Genomic DNA, 19,242 nt, shown 5'->3' on the forward strand with positions numbered 1-19,242 from the left:
TGACATTCCCGTCTTGCAGGAAATCGCGCACAGACCGAGCAAAATGGCTGGTGGCATTGTCATGCTGGAGGGTCATGTCAGGATGAGCCTGCAGGAAGGGTACCACATGAGGGAGGAGGATGTCTTCCCTGTGACGCACAGCGTTGAGATTGCCTTCAATGACAACAAGCTCAATCCGATGATGCTGTGACACACCGCCCCAGATCATGACGGACCCTCCACCTCCAAATCGATCCCGCGCCAGAGTACAGGTCTCGGTGTAACGCTCATTCCTTCAACGATAAACGCAAATCCCACCATCACCCCGGTGAGACAAAACCGCGACTCGTCATTGAAGTGCACTTTTTTCCAGTCCTGTCAGGTCCAGCGACGGTGGGTTTGTGCCCATAGACGACGTTGTTGCCAGTGATGTCTGGTGAGGGATTTGTTTCCCTCCTGTTGGTGGTAAACCTGACCATGTAATACACCTTGATTTGGAAAACATTTCCTTTAGAATTTCCAATTGGGTAAACTCCTAGACCGTTGAACCCCTTCAATTGCTTTACATTTCTACTGGTCTTAGTTGACAACGCAGTCAACTGAACTGGTCCACTAAAATCATTCAGTGACTACTTAATCAACACAACTTGATTTGGCTCAAAATAAAACATTGTCAAGGAGCTGGAACCAGCAGTAGAGGATGGAGTGGCCTTAAAGCTGTATGCTGCTGTGGTGCCAAACTGCTGCAGAACTTCACTTGGTAGTTTATGCTGGTAACAGGTATCACCAGCCAGCTTCAGTCCATACCGCACCAGGAGTATAGAGACTGAGAGTGTGCAGTGACATTCTATTTCTTAACTTTGACTTGACCACACTCATTTGGCTGAACAGCCGTTCAACCTCCGCATTTGAGTGTAGCAAGGAGAGGGCAGCGAGTGCAGCTTTGCACAGTTCTTCAAATGGATTCGACCCAGAAGAGTCCGTGTAGTTATTGACTTCACTCCAAAACTCAACTGTATTTTCAGTTGAGTCCCAACTAAACAGATGGATGTTTCTCCATTGGGAAACAATTTTATCAATTGTTTGGGGCTGGTATCCCAGTAGCTCAGCTACTTTAATAATTTCAGTGGTGCCTTTATTGTGCTTTAGTGTTTCCTTAACACTGAACAAGGCCATGTGTCACAAGGCTTCAATGTTGTCTGGGAGCCTTGCTTGCAGCTCCTTGCTTAATGCAACAAGGTACACCGTGCTCTCTAAAAGGTACCCAAGGTATGGTAATGGACTGAGATGTCCATCAATGGCATCCTTCAGGACATCCATTTTTTGCCATAGGGTTGACTACTCTGCTGCAAATTGATGTTAAGAGGTATACCAGATTGTCCTAAAGCTTGACAGGATCTGTTTGCTCTCCCTCAAATGACTTCACTGCAACTTGTACGTCAGACAGGATTGATTTCAAGAACGTCAGGTAGACATAGTTGGTCTTGTCCATGTATGTGGCGTGGAGCACATCCGCCATGTAGTAATGCTCACTGGCCTTGGTCACCTCAAAGTGGAGTTTCAGTTCTTCCCACTGGCTCAATATACGAGTTACCGCAGGCTCAATCGATAGCCAACGTGTGGCACACACTTTGGTGATCTGCAGAGGTTTCTGGCCACAATTAATGGTAACATACACTGCTTTGTACGCCTCGTGCCGTTTTGGGGAAATCGAAAACCAGTTGTAGGTTTCCCTGATTAAGTACTCAACACTCCTAGGGATAGTTTCTTTAGATACTACACTGACAGCCAATTGTAAAGAATGGCACACACAGCGGATGAGTACCGAATTGGGCAATGCACATTCTTCCTTTAAAATCTTGTGCATCCCAGTCATTACGGACGCATTATCAGTGCCAATACCCTGAATATTCTATTTTTTAAGGTTACACTTCTCAAGAAACTCAACTACCACCTTTACTATTGATCTGGCATCACCCCCCTCCAATTCAACCAGCCTGAGAAATGTGGACCCAACGGTTATTTTTTTAGCACTGAAATACTGAATCACCACATGCAGGTATTTCGAGACTCTGACATCAGTGGACTCATCCAAATGGAGATTGAACTTCTCATCCCCCACATCTGATGTTACCCTTTTGAGAAAACAAGGAGCCAGTACTCCCCTAATCATTTCTGTGCACTTGGTGCAGTGCATTTGGAAGTTTGTTGCTGCCACAGAATCTGGGCAGCTTTGCAAGCCATACCTAAATGGTTGCATGCTAGCATCTAACAATGCTCTGCAATGGCCATTGCCATAGTAGCTTCTGCCCTTTTGTAGTCATCCACTTTCTTAACCAACTGTGGTAATGTAGACTGCGTTGTGGGGTTGTACGGTTTTGCTTTATTTATATGCTTTGCTGTAGCACAATGTTTTTGATGTCATACATTTTTGCAAGCATGTCTGATTTGCACTACGCACAGTATGCCCGACAATCATCCCCAATTACTGGCTTCAGCCACCTTTTAATTAAATTCAGGTACAGACTCCTACTCTTTTCTGTACTTCTGGCTATACAATTTTGATTGAGCCATGTTGATTGATGTTGTAAGTTCTGTTCAAGATCAAACATTTGTGACCAACTATATTCATTGGGTTTGTCTCGTCGAAAGCATACTACTGCTGCTGCAGTCAGCCAACAATGACTTGCAATTTGCTGAAATTACTGCTGGACTGTTGCTGCCTGTGCACGTGCTGAGCGCCTGCTGGTGACGTCACTCACAATGCACTTTTGCAACCAGGCACGTGTGTTGTGACAGAGGAAATCGGATTCGTGTCATTTAGAGGGAAAATGCATTTTAGCGTTTGAGTCACTTTTCAAAAGTTGCTAAAAGTTCAAAATACATTTTTAAAAGTAGCTACATTTGTGGCTAGGTGCTGGTTGAAAAAAAGTTGCCAGGGTACTCTGAAAAGTTGCTAAATCTAGCAACAAAATTGCTAAATTGGTATCACTGCGCCCAGTTGTAAAGTCACATGACACACGTCCCTGATCACGTGACCGCAGCGTACAAAACACTCCTCGTTCCTTTCTTTCTACTTGTGTTTACGACGTTCTTATACCTCAGTGGTTTATGGAGGAGATGGAAGTCAACATGAACACATTGCTGGCAGCAGGGCTTCTACTGCTTTTCGCTATGCCCGGAGAACTTTACAGAATCCCTCCGCACGAGGAAGTCGCCAGGATGGCTAGATTCGTCGCCAACCAGTGCAACTGGGCTTCCATGGCCACAATATCGACCCATGAGCCAGTGCAAGGACAACCCTTCTCCAATGCGTTCTCTACCAGTGACGGACCAGTTGGGTCTGGGACTGGGGTGCCCTACATGTACCTCACCACTATGGAGATCTCTGTCCAGGATTTAAAGGTGGGTAGGACAATATTTCTGTCAATTGCAACGTAGGAAATGTATGGATCACTGGTGCCAACAATGTCAAGACAATACAATAACGTAAAGTCGATGACAGATAAGGTTATTATTTGCATTATGTCACCTACTGCAAGGAAAAAGTCCTTGTTCCATTTGTAGTTGACACTTTATTTCCATTTAGAGCCATGAATGAAAGTTGTTAAATTATGCAACTCATTGGCCTATCATGAGTCAGCTGCTTTTGGGGAGTGACACAGCAATTTTTTTGTAATTACGTCATATTTCAGTCTTATGTTGACTGTGGCAATGAATTGACAGCTCCTAGTCTGACCCAGCCAGCACCATGTATGCCAGTGTAACGGATGTGAAACGCTAGCTTAATTTAGCGGTGGTGCGCGCTAAAGTGTTTCAATCGGTGACGTCACTTGCTCTGACAGTATACACACACACACACCTTGAAGTAGTACTTCCCCTTGCTCTGCAAGGGCCGCGGCTTTTGTGGAGCGATGGGTAACGATGCTTCGTGGGTGACTGTTGTTGATGTGTGCAGAGGGTCCCTGGTTCACGCCCGGGTATGGGCGAGGGGATGGTCTAAAGTTATACTGTTACACCAGTTTGACACACTCTTTGGGCTCAATTCAGTCAGATCACCATTAGCCAACATCCGCATGAACTTTGTTAGAGCTGTATTATTCACAAGCGGCTCCTGGCATATACCTAAAGCCATAGGCTAAACTTTTGACCTTTTCTCTAATAAATATGTGTGACGCCATTCAAAAGGGATGTGCTGAAGAGTAAGGAGATACTGACTGACTGACTGACTGTGTGTTTCAGGTGAACCCCCAGGCTTCCTTGTCCATGTCCCTGGCCCAGACAGACTTCTGTAAGAACCAAGGATACGACCCTCAGGATCCCCTTTGTGCCCACATCATCTTCTCTGGCTCTGTGCTGGAGGTGAGGGTTAATGACATACACTCACACACACAATCAGTCTCACTCACTTGCGCAGTGTTTATCTTCATGAATCCTCACTGTTCTGTTTACCTGTATGTTTCTGACAGATTAACGGTACAGAGGCCACCTTTGCCAAGAAAGCCCTGTTCAGTCGCCACCCTGAGATGGTCGACTGGCCCACCGACCACAACTGGTTCTTTGCCAAGATGAACATCACCAAGGTGTGGGTTCTGGACTACTTTGGAGGGGTAAAGACAGTCACACCAGAAGACTACTTCAAGGCTACACCCTACAAGAGACACCACTGAGTGAGTAGCTATTGATGCTTTTCTCTTGCCTCTGAGGCCCTGTCCAGAAACAACCCCTAGCCTCTGACACTGGATCAGTGACTAGGGGTTTCACTGCCTCGTGCAAATAATCTTAGGATGCACTTTTGTGGAGTGCACCTCTGAACCAGAGCCTGATTGGTCAGATGTCATGGAGTTTGATCAATGTGTCGTCGATATGGTTTATTGTCAGGAATGAAAGTGATGAATAGCACTAGGTGCACGTGACAAAAATGTACTGAGTCACTGTTTTAGTTTACAGTGGCTTCAGAACAGCTGACCGTTGTATTTCTGTCTTGTGATTCTTTTAGGAGGACACCACAGCCAGTTTGATGAGGAGGAATCCTAAGTGTTTCATAGTGAGCTAGAGGGCAGGGGAGGATGGACCCAATATTTGGAATAATGAAGACTTTTTTTAAATTTTCTTCCCCCAACTAAATTTGCTCAATAATGGCCATTTGCTGAATTCCAAATAATGTAATATCTACTGAGGTGTCTGTGGGGGAAGGGGATGGTTTGGAATTCAGCGTTTCTCTCATATGCTTCCAATTGAAATGTATGGCTATAGGGATGGATCTCTGTGTGTAATTGTGGGTTATACCCTTTAGGAAGCTCTATTGTTGTGCAATATAATTATTTTAAGAAGGACTGCCTTCGTTGTTAGGGAGTTCATTTGGCTTTTGTAGTTATAAGAAAGAATTGATGGCATCTCTCCCATGTGAGCAGTCATATGCAGTGTTGTATTTTTACCACAAGAGGGGGAGGTGTGATGCTTGGTACAGACAGAAGCTGGCTTGAAGGGTAGTTTGACCAAATTACATATGTTGTAGTAGTATGGAGGTGATTTTTGTTTGTAATGCCATTTGGGGTATGCCAACAAGGGTACTACCACTCTATTGTTTTTGGACAATGCCACCAATAAGCTGTAGCAAGGTAAACAAACCCACATTCTGGGTGGCAGACGCTAGCTCCATAGAATACCTTTTTAATGTAGGTATCCATCAAATTAGAATAAGTTGTAATTTGGGTGAACCATTTCTTTAAAGCAGAGGAAAAACATGACGCTCTTGTTGAATTAAATTGTGTGTTATAGTTAGTTAGTTAGTTAGTTAGTGGTATGTGTTGATTATGAAGCATTGCACTTGTCATCTACAAATCCATTTCTCATTTTACAAGTAAACCTTTTTTAGTCTTCATTTAATCAGTTTGGGTCTAATTCATTTCAATTCAATATCATGCCAAAATATAACTAAATGTGACATGCATTTAAAACAAAATATATTCAGTTTTACAACATCACTTCTGATTTTTGCTGGAATTTAAATACATTCTTTGTATATTTTCTACGTGAAATAAGTATTTATATGCTCCTCTATTCTCTATTGATGCTGACACGGTACATATTTTTGTAAACAAAATGATGGATGATTTGTCTAAATAAAGCTATATTTTGTATGTACTTTCCTTTGTTCTTGTTGAATGTAATATTTATCTTATTAAATAATCAGGTTGGTTTTCCCATGTAGGATGCAAGTAAGCATGACTGGTCACACTGGGCTACTAAGTAGATGAGTCCAATAGAACTTATAGCACACAGCTCTTCAGTCATTGGGCTACTAAGTAGATGAGTCCTATACAATTGTGTAACACACAGCCCTTCAGTCAAAAACATATTCCTCTCAACATTGACAGGAAGTGCCTCCTCTGAGTAATGAGAAGGAGCCATGTCTTTAGAGTTGAGGATAAGGGAAGTGTAGGCCAGGCTGAGAGAGGCGTGTGTGTCTGTCTTGTGTAACCAGGTGGAGCAACACTAAGCCACTTCCTGTACGCTAAGGCGAGGAGCCGCCAGCGAGTCGAGGCATCACTCAGCCTCAAGCAGCTGCTGTAGGAGGACAACACCACCCAAACACAGAGAGAGAGAGAGAGAGAGAGACAGGAGAACGAGAGGTTGCCCACAAAACCCATCTTTGGAGGGCCATCATCCCCCAAGGCCCAGGAAGACAGCAGAGAGGAGTGTGGGACGGTTTCTAAGAGAAGGGGCTCGACCGCACCCATCCAGAGAGGAGCGATGGACCCTCGGAAGTGGACGGGAGGCCTGCTGGTCCTGTCTACTGCACTACCCTATGTCGGTAAGACCCCTCCAAACCCTGTTTCTCTTTGCACCTGTGCTCATCCCTGACCCCTGTCAATCGGTGCTCAACCATCCGAAGCCTCCATCAACCTGGTATCATCAAAGAGCTGGTGTAACTCTGTAGTATTTAGCTGAAAGTCTAGTTTACTCATTATAGACCATTATACAGCTGTACAGGCACCCACTCAAATGGAGTCGTACTACCTATGATGCCTGCATGGTGCTTTGAATCCTGGCTGGGTAAAACACGGCTCACTCATGGTGGTGTCCTCTGTTTCTCAACAAGAGGCGGCCATCTTTGATGAAGCAGGAAAAGATAAATGAGGTAGAGCAAAACACAGCGCTGTAGTCATATAGAGGGTTTAATAAACACAAGAGTTCCAGATTCTCACACAAGTGTTTAGAACCAGGGCATATTGTTAGAAGAAATGCTAACTTGACCCATATTTAACTTCTTGGCACTGAATGAAGGGACTTTTTACTACCACATTTACTACTCTCTCCATCGTGTCAATGCCCTCACGTTGGTTTGGATTGGCTTTCAAATGTTACGTTACTGTGAAGTGTGTGTGTGTGTCTGTGTGTGATCTGTATTGTACACAAGTGAACAGACGGACAGAGACCCGGCTCTGACTTTGAGTTGGGTTTTGATCATGTGGAGAATACAGAGGTGTCTGCTGTCTCCTTCCACTCTGATTGTTGTGTTCTCTCATCAAAGGGGACAGGTTGAATTTTTTTTTTTAAACAAGACAATTTAAAACATCTACCTAGATTTGTTAATTCCAGTAAAATTATCATATTCTTGTTCCCTGTTCCAACAGTCATTCTCAAACCCTCACTGTCAGTGGAAGTTACGGTATTGTTGTTGTATTGTTATGTTTAAGAAATAAGGCTTGAAGAGGGTGTAGTGTATGGCCAATATACCATGGTTCAGGGTTGTTCGTTCGCACGACGCAACGCAGAGTGCCTGGATAAAGCCTTTATCCGTGGTATATTGGCCATATACCACAAACCCCTGAGGTACCTTATTGCTGGTATAAACTGGTTAGACATGTAATTAGAACAGTCAAAATAAATGTTTCGTCATACCCGTGGTATACGGTATCAAATACCACGGCTTTCAGCCAATCCGTATTCAGGGCTCGATCCACCCAGTTTATAATATAGTGCAAAGTATGTGGTGCATTACTCTCAATCAATAATGTTATTATATTGAAATTAGGGATAGTCTATCTGGACAAATACTGTTTTCATTGTGAGTAGCTATATATATATATATATATATATATATATACCTTACCATTACCTTGTCATTATCACTTAGCTCCGTGTAATGTTCTAGCAGAAAGGGTAATGTAATCCTAGAACACAACCAGTGAAATAAAGGTTATGGTAAGGTTTAGAAAAGGAGGAGAGAGAGCATCATGATTTTACTTTTTCAACTTTTTTTTCTCAAAAACAGAATGAGGGGTCGCTTGAAGAATATCTAATGCAGAAATATATTTTGGATTGGTTCACGCTAACAACTAAATTGCTAATGATTACTTCATTTAAAAATATTTATTTCATAATTGTAACTTTCTGATTTTGCAGAGGCAATGTCGGCGACGTAGGCTAGTCTAAAGTATGTGTGACTATTCGTGTGAGCGCTCGGGCCCCGTTGTCAACCAATTTGTATTTATTAGAGATCCCCCAATAGCTGCTGCCATTGGCTACTCTTCCTGGGGTCCAGACACATTAAGACACTTACATTACACATAAAACAAAAGATAAAACAGTACATCATATAACATTATTACACCAATACATATTTACAATACAAAATGTATAATACCACCATATTACAGTGTGTGTGTGTGTGTGTGTGTGTAGAGTGCGTGTGCGTTCGTATGCGTGTGAATGATGGTCAATGGTCAACTCTTTATTTAGATAAGCAATTTAAAAAGCTGGAAAGTTTTATGGTTACTGTACTATGTGTTTAAATAATGGTGGGTTCTTTTGGACAATATACAAGTGTCCTATTCGGACGGTAAAGATGTATAGATTACGATATACTGCCTTACTGGACAAGTCCTCTTACACGCTTATTAGAGAACGTGTCAGTGTTGTCAATAGCTTCTCCACTTTGCGCTTTATGATTTGCTCATTGTGTTTGCATTAGAGAAACAATCAATGTATTTCAACCTCTCCATTTCATTTTCAGTCAGCGGTTCTCTCCTTTCTGCCAGTTGGCTGTGCCATTTTGGGGAAGCTTTGTTTTTGAACCCGTCATAGAACAGTGTTTGGTGTGAGATACATTACTGTAACCATGACAAGGTTGGAGTTCTCTCTCACTCATATCCCACTGAGACAGAGAACCATGTAGGAGGGCCTTCTGTTTCCGCTCTCAACAACAGCGTTTGAAAGCTGATACTACCAGTTACACTATTAACTAATTAAATGACAAAGGCAGGTCCATAAAATCTGAAATGACATGTAGTGATATTTATTTAATCACAGTGAGCAACCTTTGGGGTTTAAGATGCAGTTTATGTAAAATTACTAATGTGTTGATTTGCAGAATTTGTATTTAAAAAAAATGCAATGGTCTATTCAAAATGTTTTAATGCAATTCATCCAGCTAAATTGCACCCTTAATATTGGCCTGCGTGTTGAACTAAACGATGCTGTCATTGCTCAACAGGCTCTAAAGTCTGATCAACAATCTCTGAAAAATAAAAAAGAAACACGTTTTTTTTACTACTCAAATCATCTGATTATGTAATTGAAACATAAACAGTCTGTCTTCAGAGGCAAAAGCTGAATGGAAATGTCTTCACGTCTTCAAAAAGAGTTTTCCGTGGGTGAAATCACATCACTCAATGACGGTACATCAAAGTTGCTGAGTGTCACTTTTTAAACAAGGATTTTAACACACCTACTTGTTTCTCTCTTTCCAACAAACTTCTACCGAGAAATGATAGATGTTGATGTCACCACACTGCAAAATAATCTATCAAAACAAAGATTTCAGTCAGTTTCCTTTTAGGAGACCAGTAGATAGATGGTATGTTCCATCAACACGGTCACTGGCAGTACATGGCGCTAAAGTTGGCAATAAAAGACCTCAGCAGCAAACTCTTTAACAACAATTAAAAAGCTTGTAACCTTTTGACCTTTACATTCAAATTGTCACCGTTTACCTGTGGCCACTGCACTGGTCAGGCCCGAGATGGACTAGACTGAGGCTACTATTCAATCAAACACACAATCCTTGTTTTATGGGTGGGCTATTTCAAAATGAACTCTCCCCTTGCTGTAATAATCAATGTTGGATTCACATACTCAGTGAAAAACAGGCTAGGTTCCCACACGACGTAGACAAATTCCAATATTTCTGTTTAAAATATTTTTTCTTGCAAATTCACATGCATACATTCACACACTCAAAATTGTACAATATATTATACAACTGGACTCTGTAGCGTCTCAGGGTTTGAGACACGAACTCTGACCGCAATGCAGAGAGAGAGAGACAGATATGTTCTTGTAGCGATGCAGCTGTTTCTTAAAAATAGTTATTAGGAAACAACCTGCGGAGCTCGTCAGGTCTGATACACCCGCCCCCCACCACACAACCTGCGGAGCTCATCATGTCAGGTCTGATACACCCGCCCCCCACCACACAACCTGCGGAGCTCATCATGTCAGGTCTGATACACCCGCCCCCCACCACCCGTATCCATGCCCCCCCCCCCCCCCCCCAGCCTCTCACTGACAACTTCACACTCAAAGCTTCCTGTATCAGATAATATCACTTCACGATGATCTGCGATCTAGGACTTGACCGTAATCATACCTCACGTTTCATGGTGCTGGGGTTAATCACATTACATTTAATTTCCTGTCAGTAGGCCTCTGACAGGACATGTGGTTTCTCCACAGCCCTGTAGTTCAGTTTGGAGTGTGGGTGTAGTTGACCCTAACTTAACGTGCACAACATGTAATCAGGGTTAACCTTCACTAGAACTTGTTCACATGTAAATGTGCTGCACAGTGGAAGTATTGCACAATATGGTGCTAGAAAGCATGACATTTGAGTATGAAGTGATGAAGAACGCAGATCCATTTTTTAAAATGTCAACGTTAACATGATGAACTATCTGGAGCAAGTACTTTGAAGTGGACACAAAGTATTGCTGTTCCTGCCACATGTGTTTGGCCCTTTCTGCAGAGGCCCCTGAGGAGGCTTTAACCACACTAAGGTTTACCTGTGGTGGGAAGGGAGAGACTGTCTGTGAGGCGACCACAGCCGCGATCATGGCAGTGTTAGTGATAGTGGAAACGTCTCCCTCCTAGGTCAAAAGACAAAAAGTTACTGAAAACGAATCGATTGTTTACTGAATGACCTCATTAAATGTTGTTTTGTGGTATGTACACATTTAAAAGGTGCTACAAACACAGAACAAAGACTGTTCATTTAGTCAATCACTCAATGTCCAATTCCGCTCAGTAGGCCATCTGTCGTTAAACATCAGAATCATATTTTATTCCTACACATGCCCAGAATATGACTTGGTGCTGCTAGCAATTAACAATATAGTGAGAGAAACAGAATTTACACAAACTGCTCTATTCATTCAGATCCGCTTTGTCCAACATCTGCACAGCGGTCGTTTCGGTGGTGCCGGAGGTAGGACTGCGTTAGAAGCTGTCAAATCCACAAGCGGCTCCTGGCATTATACCTAAAGCGGACATTGCCATTGGCTGCACGGAGTGGCATGAACAGAAATCCCATGCAGCCTTGTTTCTAAGTCAGAACAGTGGAATGTGAGATGTGATCTACACCTCCATTATGATGATAGAAACTATTTGGCCTCCACTTTCTCCTTCTGAACTTCTAACGCCAGTGGGACAGTGTGGCTTCGTGACAATGATCGCAAGAGCAGCTGCTCGCCGATTTGTTGGCGCCAGCGCAGTTCCACCTCCTTCGACAACGGCAAAACATCCGCTATGCGGGTGTCTGCTATCGCCGGTTAACCCATGATCTGATTGAAGCCAGAGTTTACATACATTATACAAAAAAGTCAAGTGAATACAGTTGATGCGGTGTGCAACGCTGTGCACCGTGCCTCAGTCTCTACCGTTTACACTGAGTGTACAAAACATTAGGAACACCAGCTCTTTCCATGACAGACTGACCAGGTGAAGCTGGGATCCCTTATTGATGTCACTTGTTAAATCCACTTCAATCAGTGTAGATGAAGGGGAGGAGACAGGGTAAAGAAGGATTTTTAAGCCTTGAGACAATTGAGACATGGATTGTGTCTGTGTGTGTGATTCAGAAGGTGAATGGACAAGACAAAACATTTAAGTGCCTTTGAACGGGGTATGGTAGTAGGTGCCAGGAGCACCGGTTTGTGTCAAGAACTTCAACGCTGCTGGGTTTTTCATGCTCAACAGTTTACCGTGTGTATCAAGAATGGAGTCAACGTGGGCCAGCACCCCTGTGGAACACTTTCGACATGCCCCAACGATTTGAGGCTGTTCTGAGAGCAAAAGGTGGTGCAACTCAATATTGGGAAGGTGTTCCTAATATTTGTACACTCAGTGTATATTATGTTGACCTAAGACTGCAGGAACAATCCCACACAGGACCTGTAGGACTTTGTTTTAAGGGTCAGGGTGCAACTTTATGCTTCTGATTCCAGACATTCAATAGCTCTGCCTCTGTCCCACTTTCAACAGCTCTGCCTCTGTCACACTTTCAATAGCTCTGCCTCCGTCACACTTTCAACAGCTCTGCCTCCGTCACACTTTCAACAACTCTGCCTCCGTCACACTTTCAACAGCTCTGCCTCCGTCACTCTAAATAGCTCTGCCTCCGTCACACTTTCAATAGCTCTGCCTCCGTCACACTTTCAACAGCTCTGCCTCCGTCACACTTTCAATAGCTCTGCCTCCGTCACACTTTCAATAGCTCTGCCTCCGTCACACTTTCAATAGCTCTGCCTCCGTCACACTTTCAATAGCTCTGCCTCCGTCCCACTTTCAACAGCTCTGCCTCCGTCACACTTTCAATAGCTCTGCCTCCGTCCCACTTTCAATAGCTCTGCCTCCGTCACACTTTCAATAGCTCTGCCTCCGTCCCACTTTCAACAGCTCTGCCTCCGTCCCACTTTCAATAGCTCTGCCTCCGTCACACTTTCAATAGCTCTGCCTCCGTCCCACTTTCAACAGCTCTGCCTCCGTCCCACTTTCAATAGCTCTGCCTCCGTCACACTTTCAATAGCTCTGCCTCCGTCCCACTTTCAACAGCTCTGCCTCCGTCCCACTTTCAACAGCTCTGCCTCCGTCCCACTTTCAACAGCTCTGCCTCCGTCACACTTTCAATAGCTCTGCCTCCGTCCCACTTTCAACAGCTCTGCCTCCGTCACACTTTCAATAGCTCTGCCTCCGTCCCACTTTCAATAGCTCTGCCTCCGTCACACTTTCAATAGCTCTGCCTCCGTCCCACTTTCAACAGCTCTGCCTCCGTCCCACTTTCAATAGCTCTGCCTCCGTCACACTTTCAATAGCTCTGCCTCCGTCCCACTTTCAACAGCTCTGCCTCCGTCCCACTTTCAATAGCTCTGCCTCCGTCACACTTTCAATAGCTCTGCCTCCGTCCCACTTTCAACAGCTCTGCCTCCGTCCCACTTTCAACAGCTCTGCCTCCGTCCCACTTTCAACAGCTCTGCCTCCGTCCCACTTTCAACAGCTCTGCCTCCGTCACACTTTCAATAGCTCTGCCTCTGTCACACTTTCAACAGCTCTGCCTCCGTCACACTTTCAATAGCTCTGCCTCCGTCACACTTTCAATAGCTCTGCCTCCGTCCCACTTTCAACAGCTCTGCCTCCGTCACACTTTCAATAGCTCTGCCTCCGTCACACTTTCAATAGCTCTGCCTCCGTCACACTTTCAATAGCTCTGCCTCCGTCACACTTTCAATAGCTCTGCCTCCGTCACACTTTCAACAGCTCTGCCTCCGTCCCACTTTCAATAGCTCTGCCTCCGTCACACTTTCAACAGCTCTGCCTCCGTCCCACTTTCTAAGGGTAAATGACAGAACAGACAAACGGTCAGGGAGGATGAAGGAAATACATTTTAAATGGAAATAACTTTGACATTGTGATGCTGTAGTCTTTACACAGAGCAGACCTCAATGAAACAATTCACAAATGACCATACAATCTAGCTGTGTTCTATAGCTGTTGCTGTAGGTTTTATTATTTGCACAATTAATTAAATAATTTTTTTGGATTCTGAAAGGCAAGGAAAACCAGCCGAATGTTCAATTCTGAACTCAATCATCAAGCTGCAAACATTTTGAATTGAGTATATATTTTAGTCTCCTTGGATAAACGCATTCACCAAATGACTACATTATTACTTGATTAGACTAAGAAAGCATTTCCTGTTGTAGTGTTTCGATGAGGCCCCTCTTACAAGGTCCTAACAGGGTCGTCTTCATTAGCGCACACCTTAGCAAAACATTTTGCAACAGGAAACGAAAACAAATGTGAATTATAGGACAATTTCAGGTGGCCCCTCCGTGTTTGTCTGTTTTCTTCCGTCCAGGTACCTAATGAATACGACCCAGCACCAGTCTGCTACTGGAGCCCTGACCCTGTCTTCTATGAGTCACATCCTGTGTTCTGCCATGGCTTTTAGTGCAGGTGACATGAGGCGAAGGACCATTTTCTTTTAGGCTGGTTCAACAACCCTGGTGGTACAGTGCTGCTAATGCAGCCGGACAAGTTCATCAGACCACATATCCTCCCTCTCTCATTCACTGACTGACACATGTAGACTACTGCACAGCCTCCTCTCTCATCCACTGACTGACACATGTAGACTACTGCATATCCTCCCCCTCTCATTCATTGACTGACACATGTAGACTACTGCTCAGCCTCCTCTCTCATTCACTGACTGACACATGTAGACTACTGCTCAGCCTCCTCTCTCATTCACTGACTGTCACATGTAGACTACTGCTCAGCCTCCTCTCTCATTCACTGACTGGCACATGTAGACTACTGCACAGCCTCCTCCTCTCTCATTCACTGACTGACACATGTAGACTACTGCACAGCCTCCTCTCTCATTCACTGACTGACACATGTAGACTACTGCCCAGCCTCCTCTCTCATTCACTGACTGACACATGTAGACTACTGCCCAGCCTCCTCTCTCATTCACTGACTGACACAGACTACTGCACAGCCTCCTCTCTCTTTCACTGACTGACACATGTAGACTACTGCACAGCCTCCTCTCTCATCCATTGACTGACACATGTAGACTACTGCACAGCCTCCTCTCATTCACTGACTGACACATGTAGACTACTGCTCCGCCTCCTCTCTCATTCCTGACTGACACATGTAGACTACTGCTCAGCCTCCTCTCTCATTCACTGACTGACACATGTAGACTACTGCTCAGCCTCCTCTCTCATTCACTGACTGACACATGTAGACTACTGCACAGCCTCCTCTCTCATCCACTGCAGGTGCAAGCAGACAGCAGATTGCAGTAGAAAACATCTCCACATCTACAAATACATGTATTATTACTAAACAGTAAGGGCTCTGTGCATGCAGACAGTTACCTGGAGGTCACATGATCATCCAGACACATAGATCAGGAAAAAAGGACAATTGTGAACTTTTCTGAATGTGGAAACACACACACACTTGCCTCTGTATTCACCGTGCTGAAGGTCTCCTCCTATTGTCCCTCTGAAGGTATACTCAGTTCAAGGCCAGGTGTTCCTAATGTTTGGTATACTCAGTGTATACTGTATACACTTCTTAAGAGCTTACTGACCACAGTGTTTGTGTCTCAGCCAACCTGAAGCTTGACCACAGTGTTTTAGTGTCTCAGCCATCCCGAGGCCTGACCACAGTGTTTCAGTGTCTCAGCCATCCCGAGGCCTGACCACAGTGTTTCAGTGTCTCAGCCATCCCGAGGCCTGACCACAGTGTTTCAGTGTCTCAGCCATCCCGAGGCCTGACCAGTTTCAGTGTCTCAGCCATCCCGAGGCCTGACCACAGTGTTTCAGTGTCTCAGCCATCCCGAGGCCTGACCACAGTGTCTCAGCCATCCCGAGGCCTGACCACAGTGTCTCAGCCATCCCGAGGCCTGACCACAGTGTTTCAGTGTCTCAGCCATCCCGAGGCCTGACCACAGTGTTTCAGTGTCTCAGCCATCCCGAGGCCTGACCACAGTGTTTCAGTGTCTCAGCCATCCCGAGGCCTGACCACAGTGTTTGTGTCTCAGCCAACCTGAAGCTTGACCACAGTGTTTTAGTGTCTCAGCCATCCCGAGGCCTGACCACAGTGTTTCAGTGTCTCAGCCATCTTGAGGCCTGACCACAGTGTTTCAGTGTCTCAGCCAACCTGAAGCTTGACCACAGTGTTTCAGTGTCTCAGCCAACCTGAAGCTTGACCACAGTGTTTCAGTGTCTCAGCCAACCTGAAGCTTGACCACAGTGTTTTAGTGTCTCAGCCATCTTGAGGCCTGACCACAGTGTTTTAGTGTCTCAGCCATCTTGAGGCCTGACCACAGTGTTTTAGTGTCTCAGCCATCTTGAGGCCTGACCACAGTGTTTTAGTGTCTCAGCCATCTTGAGGCCTGACCACAGTGTTTGTGTCTCAGCCATCCCGAGGCCTGACCACAGTGTTTCAGTGTTTCAGCCATCCCGAGGCCTGACCACAGTGTCTCAGCCATCCCGAGGCCTGACCACAGTGTTTCAGTGTCTCAGCCATCCCGAGGCCTGACCACAGTGTTTCAGTGTCTCAGCCATCCCGAGGCCTGACCACAGTGTTTCAGTGTCTCAGCCATCCCGAGGCCTGACCACAGTCACAGTGTCTCAGCCATCCCGAGGCCTGACCACAGTGTCTCAGTGTCTCAGCCATCCCGAGGCCTGACCACAGTCACAGTGTCTCAGCCATCCTGAGGCCTGACTACAGTGTTTCAGTGTCTCAGCCATCCCGAGGCCTGACCACAGTCACAGTGTCTCAGCCATCCCGAGGCCTGACCACAGTGTCTCAGCCATCCCGAGGCCTGACCACAGTGTTTCATCTGCTTCTGTAATCCTGACTGCGTCCTTATCGTCAGTCTCTCTCTTGAAGGGAGGCCAAACTGTTTCTAGATCAGATATGTCCTAGTGGAAATGACAGATAAGGAGGGGGGAGGGTGTATTTTGCAGTCCATGGACCGATACCTATCGTTTGGATGTGGCTGATTTGGTCTCTAAGCTTTAGTCAGTCCTAGTACAAAGTAAGTTGGAAATAGGTCTTTGCCATATATGTAACAGAAACACACACCTGGGGCTCACATAGGCAGTTATACCACCTCAGACTCAGAACGTGTTGCAGCTGAGGAAACCACTGAGCTAGATACAGCTCCACTCACCCCCACCACAAAAAGGCTTAGAGTCACAGCAACCACACTGAGCCTGACTGTCATATGACTGTCTTCCTGAGACGCACAGAGAGAGAGAGAAGTGAAAAAGTTAACAAACTGTTTCTGTTCAATGTATGTGAGAAAGTGAGTGCACATAGAGACATACACACTCTTGCACACACGCCTACTTCCATTCACCTTCCTGACATAATCTTTCTACCAGTGAGGGGTGGGTTTTACCGGGGGTGTTTGTGTGTGTTCTCATTAATGTCAACCTCTCCCCTGCAGAAGCGTTGACCCCATTGTACGACCCTAAACTCTGCTACATTCTGGACGGCTTCCTCCTGCTCTACGGTCTCGTCATCACTGGACTGTTGCTCAGAGAGAAAGTGAGTCCAAGTTTACACACCACTATATGGGTAGATGCAGATTAACCTCTGACTGGATATACGGGTACCAGTTTTATTAGGACCAGTTATTGTCTCAACATATTTGGCTGATCTCTCTCTGTTTTGTAGTTCTTCAAGTCCAGGGGCAAGATATTGGAGGATGACGATATCTACACTGTGAGTAGTCGTGTGTGTGTGTGTGTGTGTGTGTGTGTGGGGGGGGGGGGGGGGGGGTTGTGTTGATGATCCTGGAACACTGTCCCTGTGTTTTGTAGGATCTGAAACCTACAGACGGGGGTGGTTATGGACGAATAAACAGAAAAGATCCAGAGAGTGCAACGGCACGCGATGTAAGTGTGTGTGGATCTATATGTCATGTAGAAGAATGAGATTCGTATTACCCCAATCATGCATCAAAAGCCTGATTCTGTGTACCTTGTTATATTATTCACAGAATCGCAGGAATAATGATGACACTTACACGGTAAGTGCATTACCCAACATACAGTATAATTTCATGTTAGTTTAGATATTATAATAGATATGGATGTTTCTCATAACTCACTGTTTCCCTCCGCAGTCCCTTAAAAAACCAACAGACGACACGTACAGGGAGATCGCTGTGAAGGACAAGCAGCGCCGCAGGAACAAGAACGACCAGGTGTACCAGGTGTGTAGTTGAAGTTTATTTGTGGGATGCACATGGTTCACACAGTCCAACGAAACGCTTACTTGCACGTTCCCTATTGACCACGCCCCACCGCTGAAACCAACCAATTAACAAGGCCCGAATACACAAACAACAGCCCTTTCACTATTAGTTTCTCTCTGAGGGGACAGTGGTAGGGAAGTAGATGAGAGGGAAGGAAGTGTGCAGTGAGAGGTTTGGAACAAAGTGGAAGAGGGAAGGGTTTAGTGAGCGATTTGGGATCAATCCTAGTTGACTGTGTCCCCCTCCATCTCTCTTATCAGGGTTTGAGTGCCGCCACCAAGGATACCTATGACTCTCTCCAGATGCAGCCTCTCCCTCCTCGCTAACAGAAACATCATGGAGGATCACGCCTCGTCCAGCGGTCTCTCCTGTTTGCCTTTCTATCTGCAACCAGTATACTGCTACAGCGTTGTTGTATGCAACAGTTACATATCCCTCTTCTCAAATCATTTTAAATTGGTGAATAGTTAGTTATTTACCCACCAACATCTAATAATCACTGGTATCTAGAACATTCCTTGTTGTGTAAAAAGTATGTTTGCAGTTGTGTTACTCCCTTTTTATCTTTCAGGCTTTTGTTGGAAAATCTGTAGACTTTTGCGCCAGTAACAATTTCATAACTGTCTTAAAATATAATCAAGTTCATATATTATCACTATTTTATGACTTTAGCTCGTCTCTTCTCCCCATACACCCCCAGTCTGTAACCTTTGACCTTGAAACTCATTCTACCAACCCTTCCTCATTGGCTACTGCTTTTCTAGTTTATACCTGGAGTAATGTAATTAAAGAATAAATATGTAGGTTGTTATTTTGCATACAGTGTACAGTGTAAACTTTCCCCTCATGTTTATAAGAAATAATGTGCCTCAGCACTATAATAAAGCCATTACAAAGATCTGATTATC

General features: G+C 44.8%; 2 protein-coding genes across 2 annotated transcripts; both read left to right on the forward strand.

Moving 5' to 3' along the window:
- The first annotated feature begins 3,002 nt into the window (after nucleotides 1-3,002).
- Nucleotides 3,003-6,123, forward strand: LOC110495515 (protein CREG1-like). Its single transcript, XM_021570809.2, has 4 exons — nucleotides 3,003-3,384; nucleotides 4,222-4,341; nucleotides 4,449-4,649; nucleotides 4,979-6,123. Exons 1-3 carry the CDS (start codon nucleotides 3,091-3,093, stop codon nucleotides 4,647-4,649), a joined length of 615 nt encoding a protein of 204 aa, XP_021426484.1. The 5' UTR covers nucleotides 3,003-3,090; the 3' UTR covers nucleotides 4,979-6,123.
- A 463-nt stretch (nucleotides 6,124-6,586) lies between these two features.
- Nucleotides 6,587-19,227, forward strand: cd3z (T-cell surface glycoprotein CD3 zeta chain). Its single transcript, NM_001165113.2, is given in 7 exon segments — nucleotides 6,587-6,796; nucleotides 17,522-17,622; nucleotides 17,752-17,799; nucleotides 17,898-17,972; nucleotides 18,077-18,106; nucleotides 18,203-18,292; nucleotides 18,595-19,227. Coding segments are annotated over 7 exon segments (471 nt in total). The 5' UTR covers nucleotides 6,587-6,735; the 3' UTR covers nucleotides 18,661-19,227.
- Nucleotides 19,228-19,242: the final 15 nt, after the last annotated feature.

This window comes from Oncorhynchus mykiss, chromosome 18 (assembly GCF_013265735.2).
Source record: "Oncorhynchus mykiss isolate Arlee chromosome 18, USDA_OmykA_1.1, whole genome shotgun sequence".
NCBI lineage: Eukaryota > Metazoa > Chordata > Actinopteri > Salmoniformes > Salmonidae > Oncorhynchus > Oncorhynchus mykiss.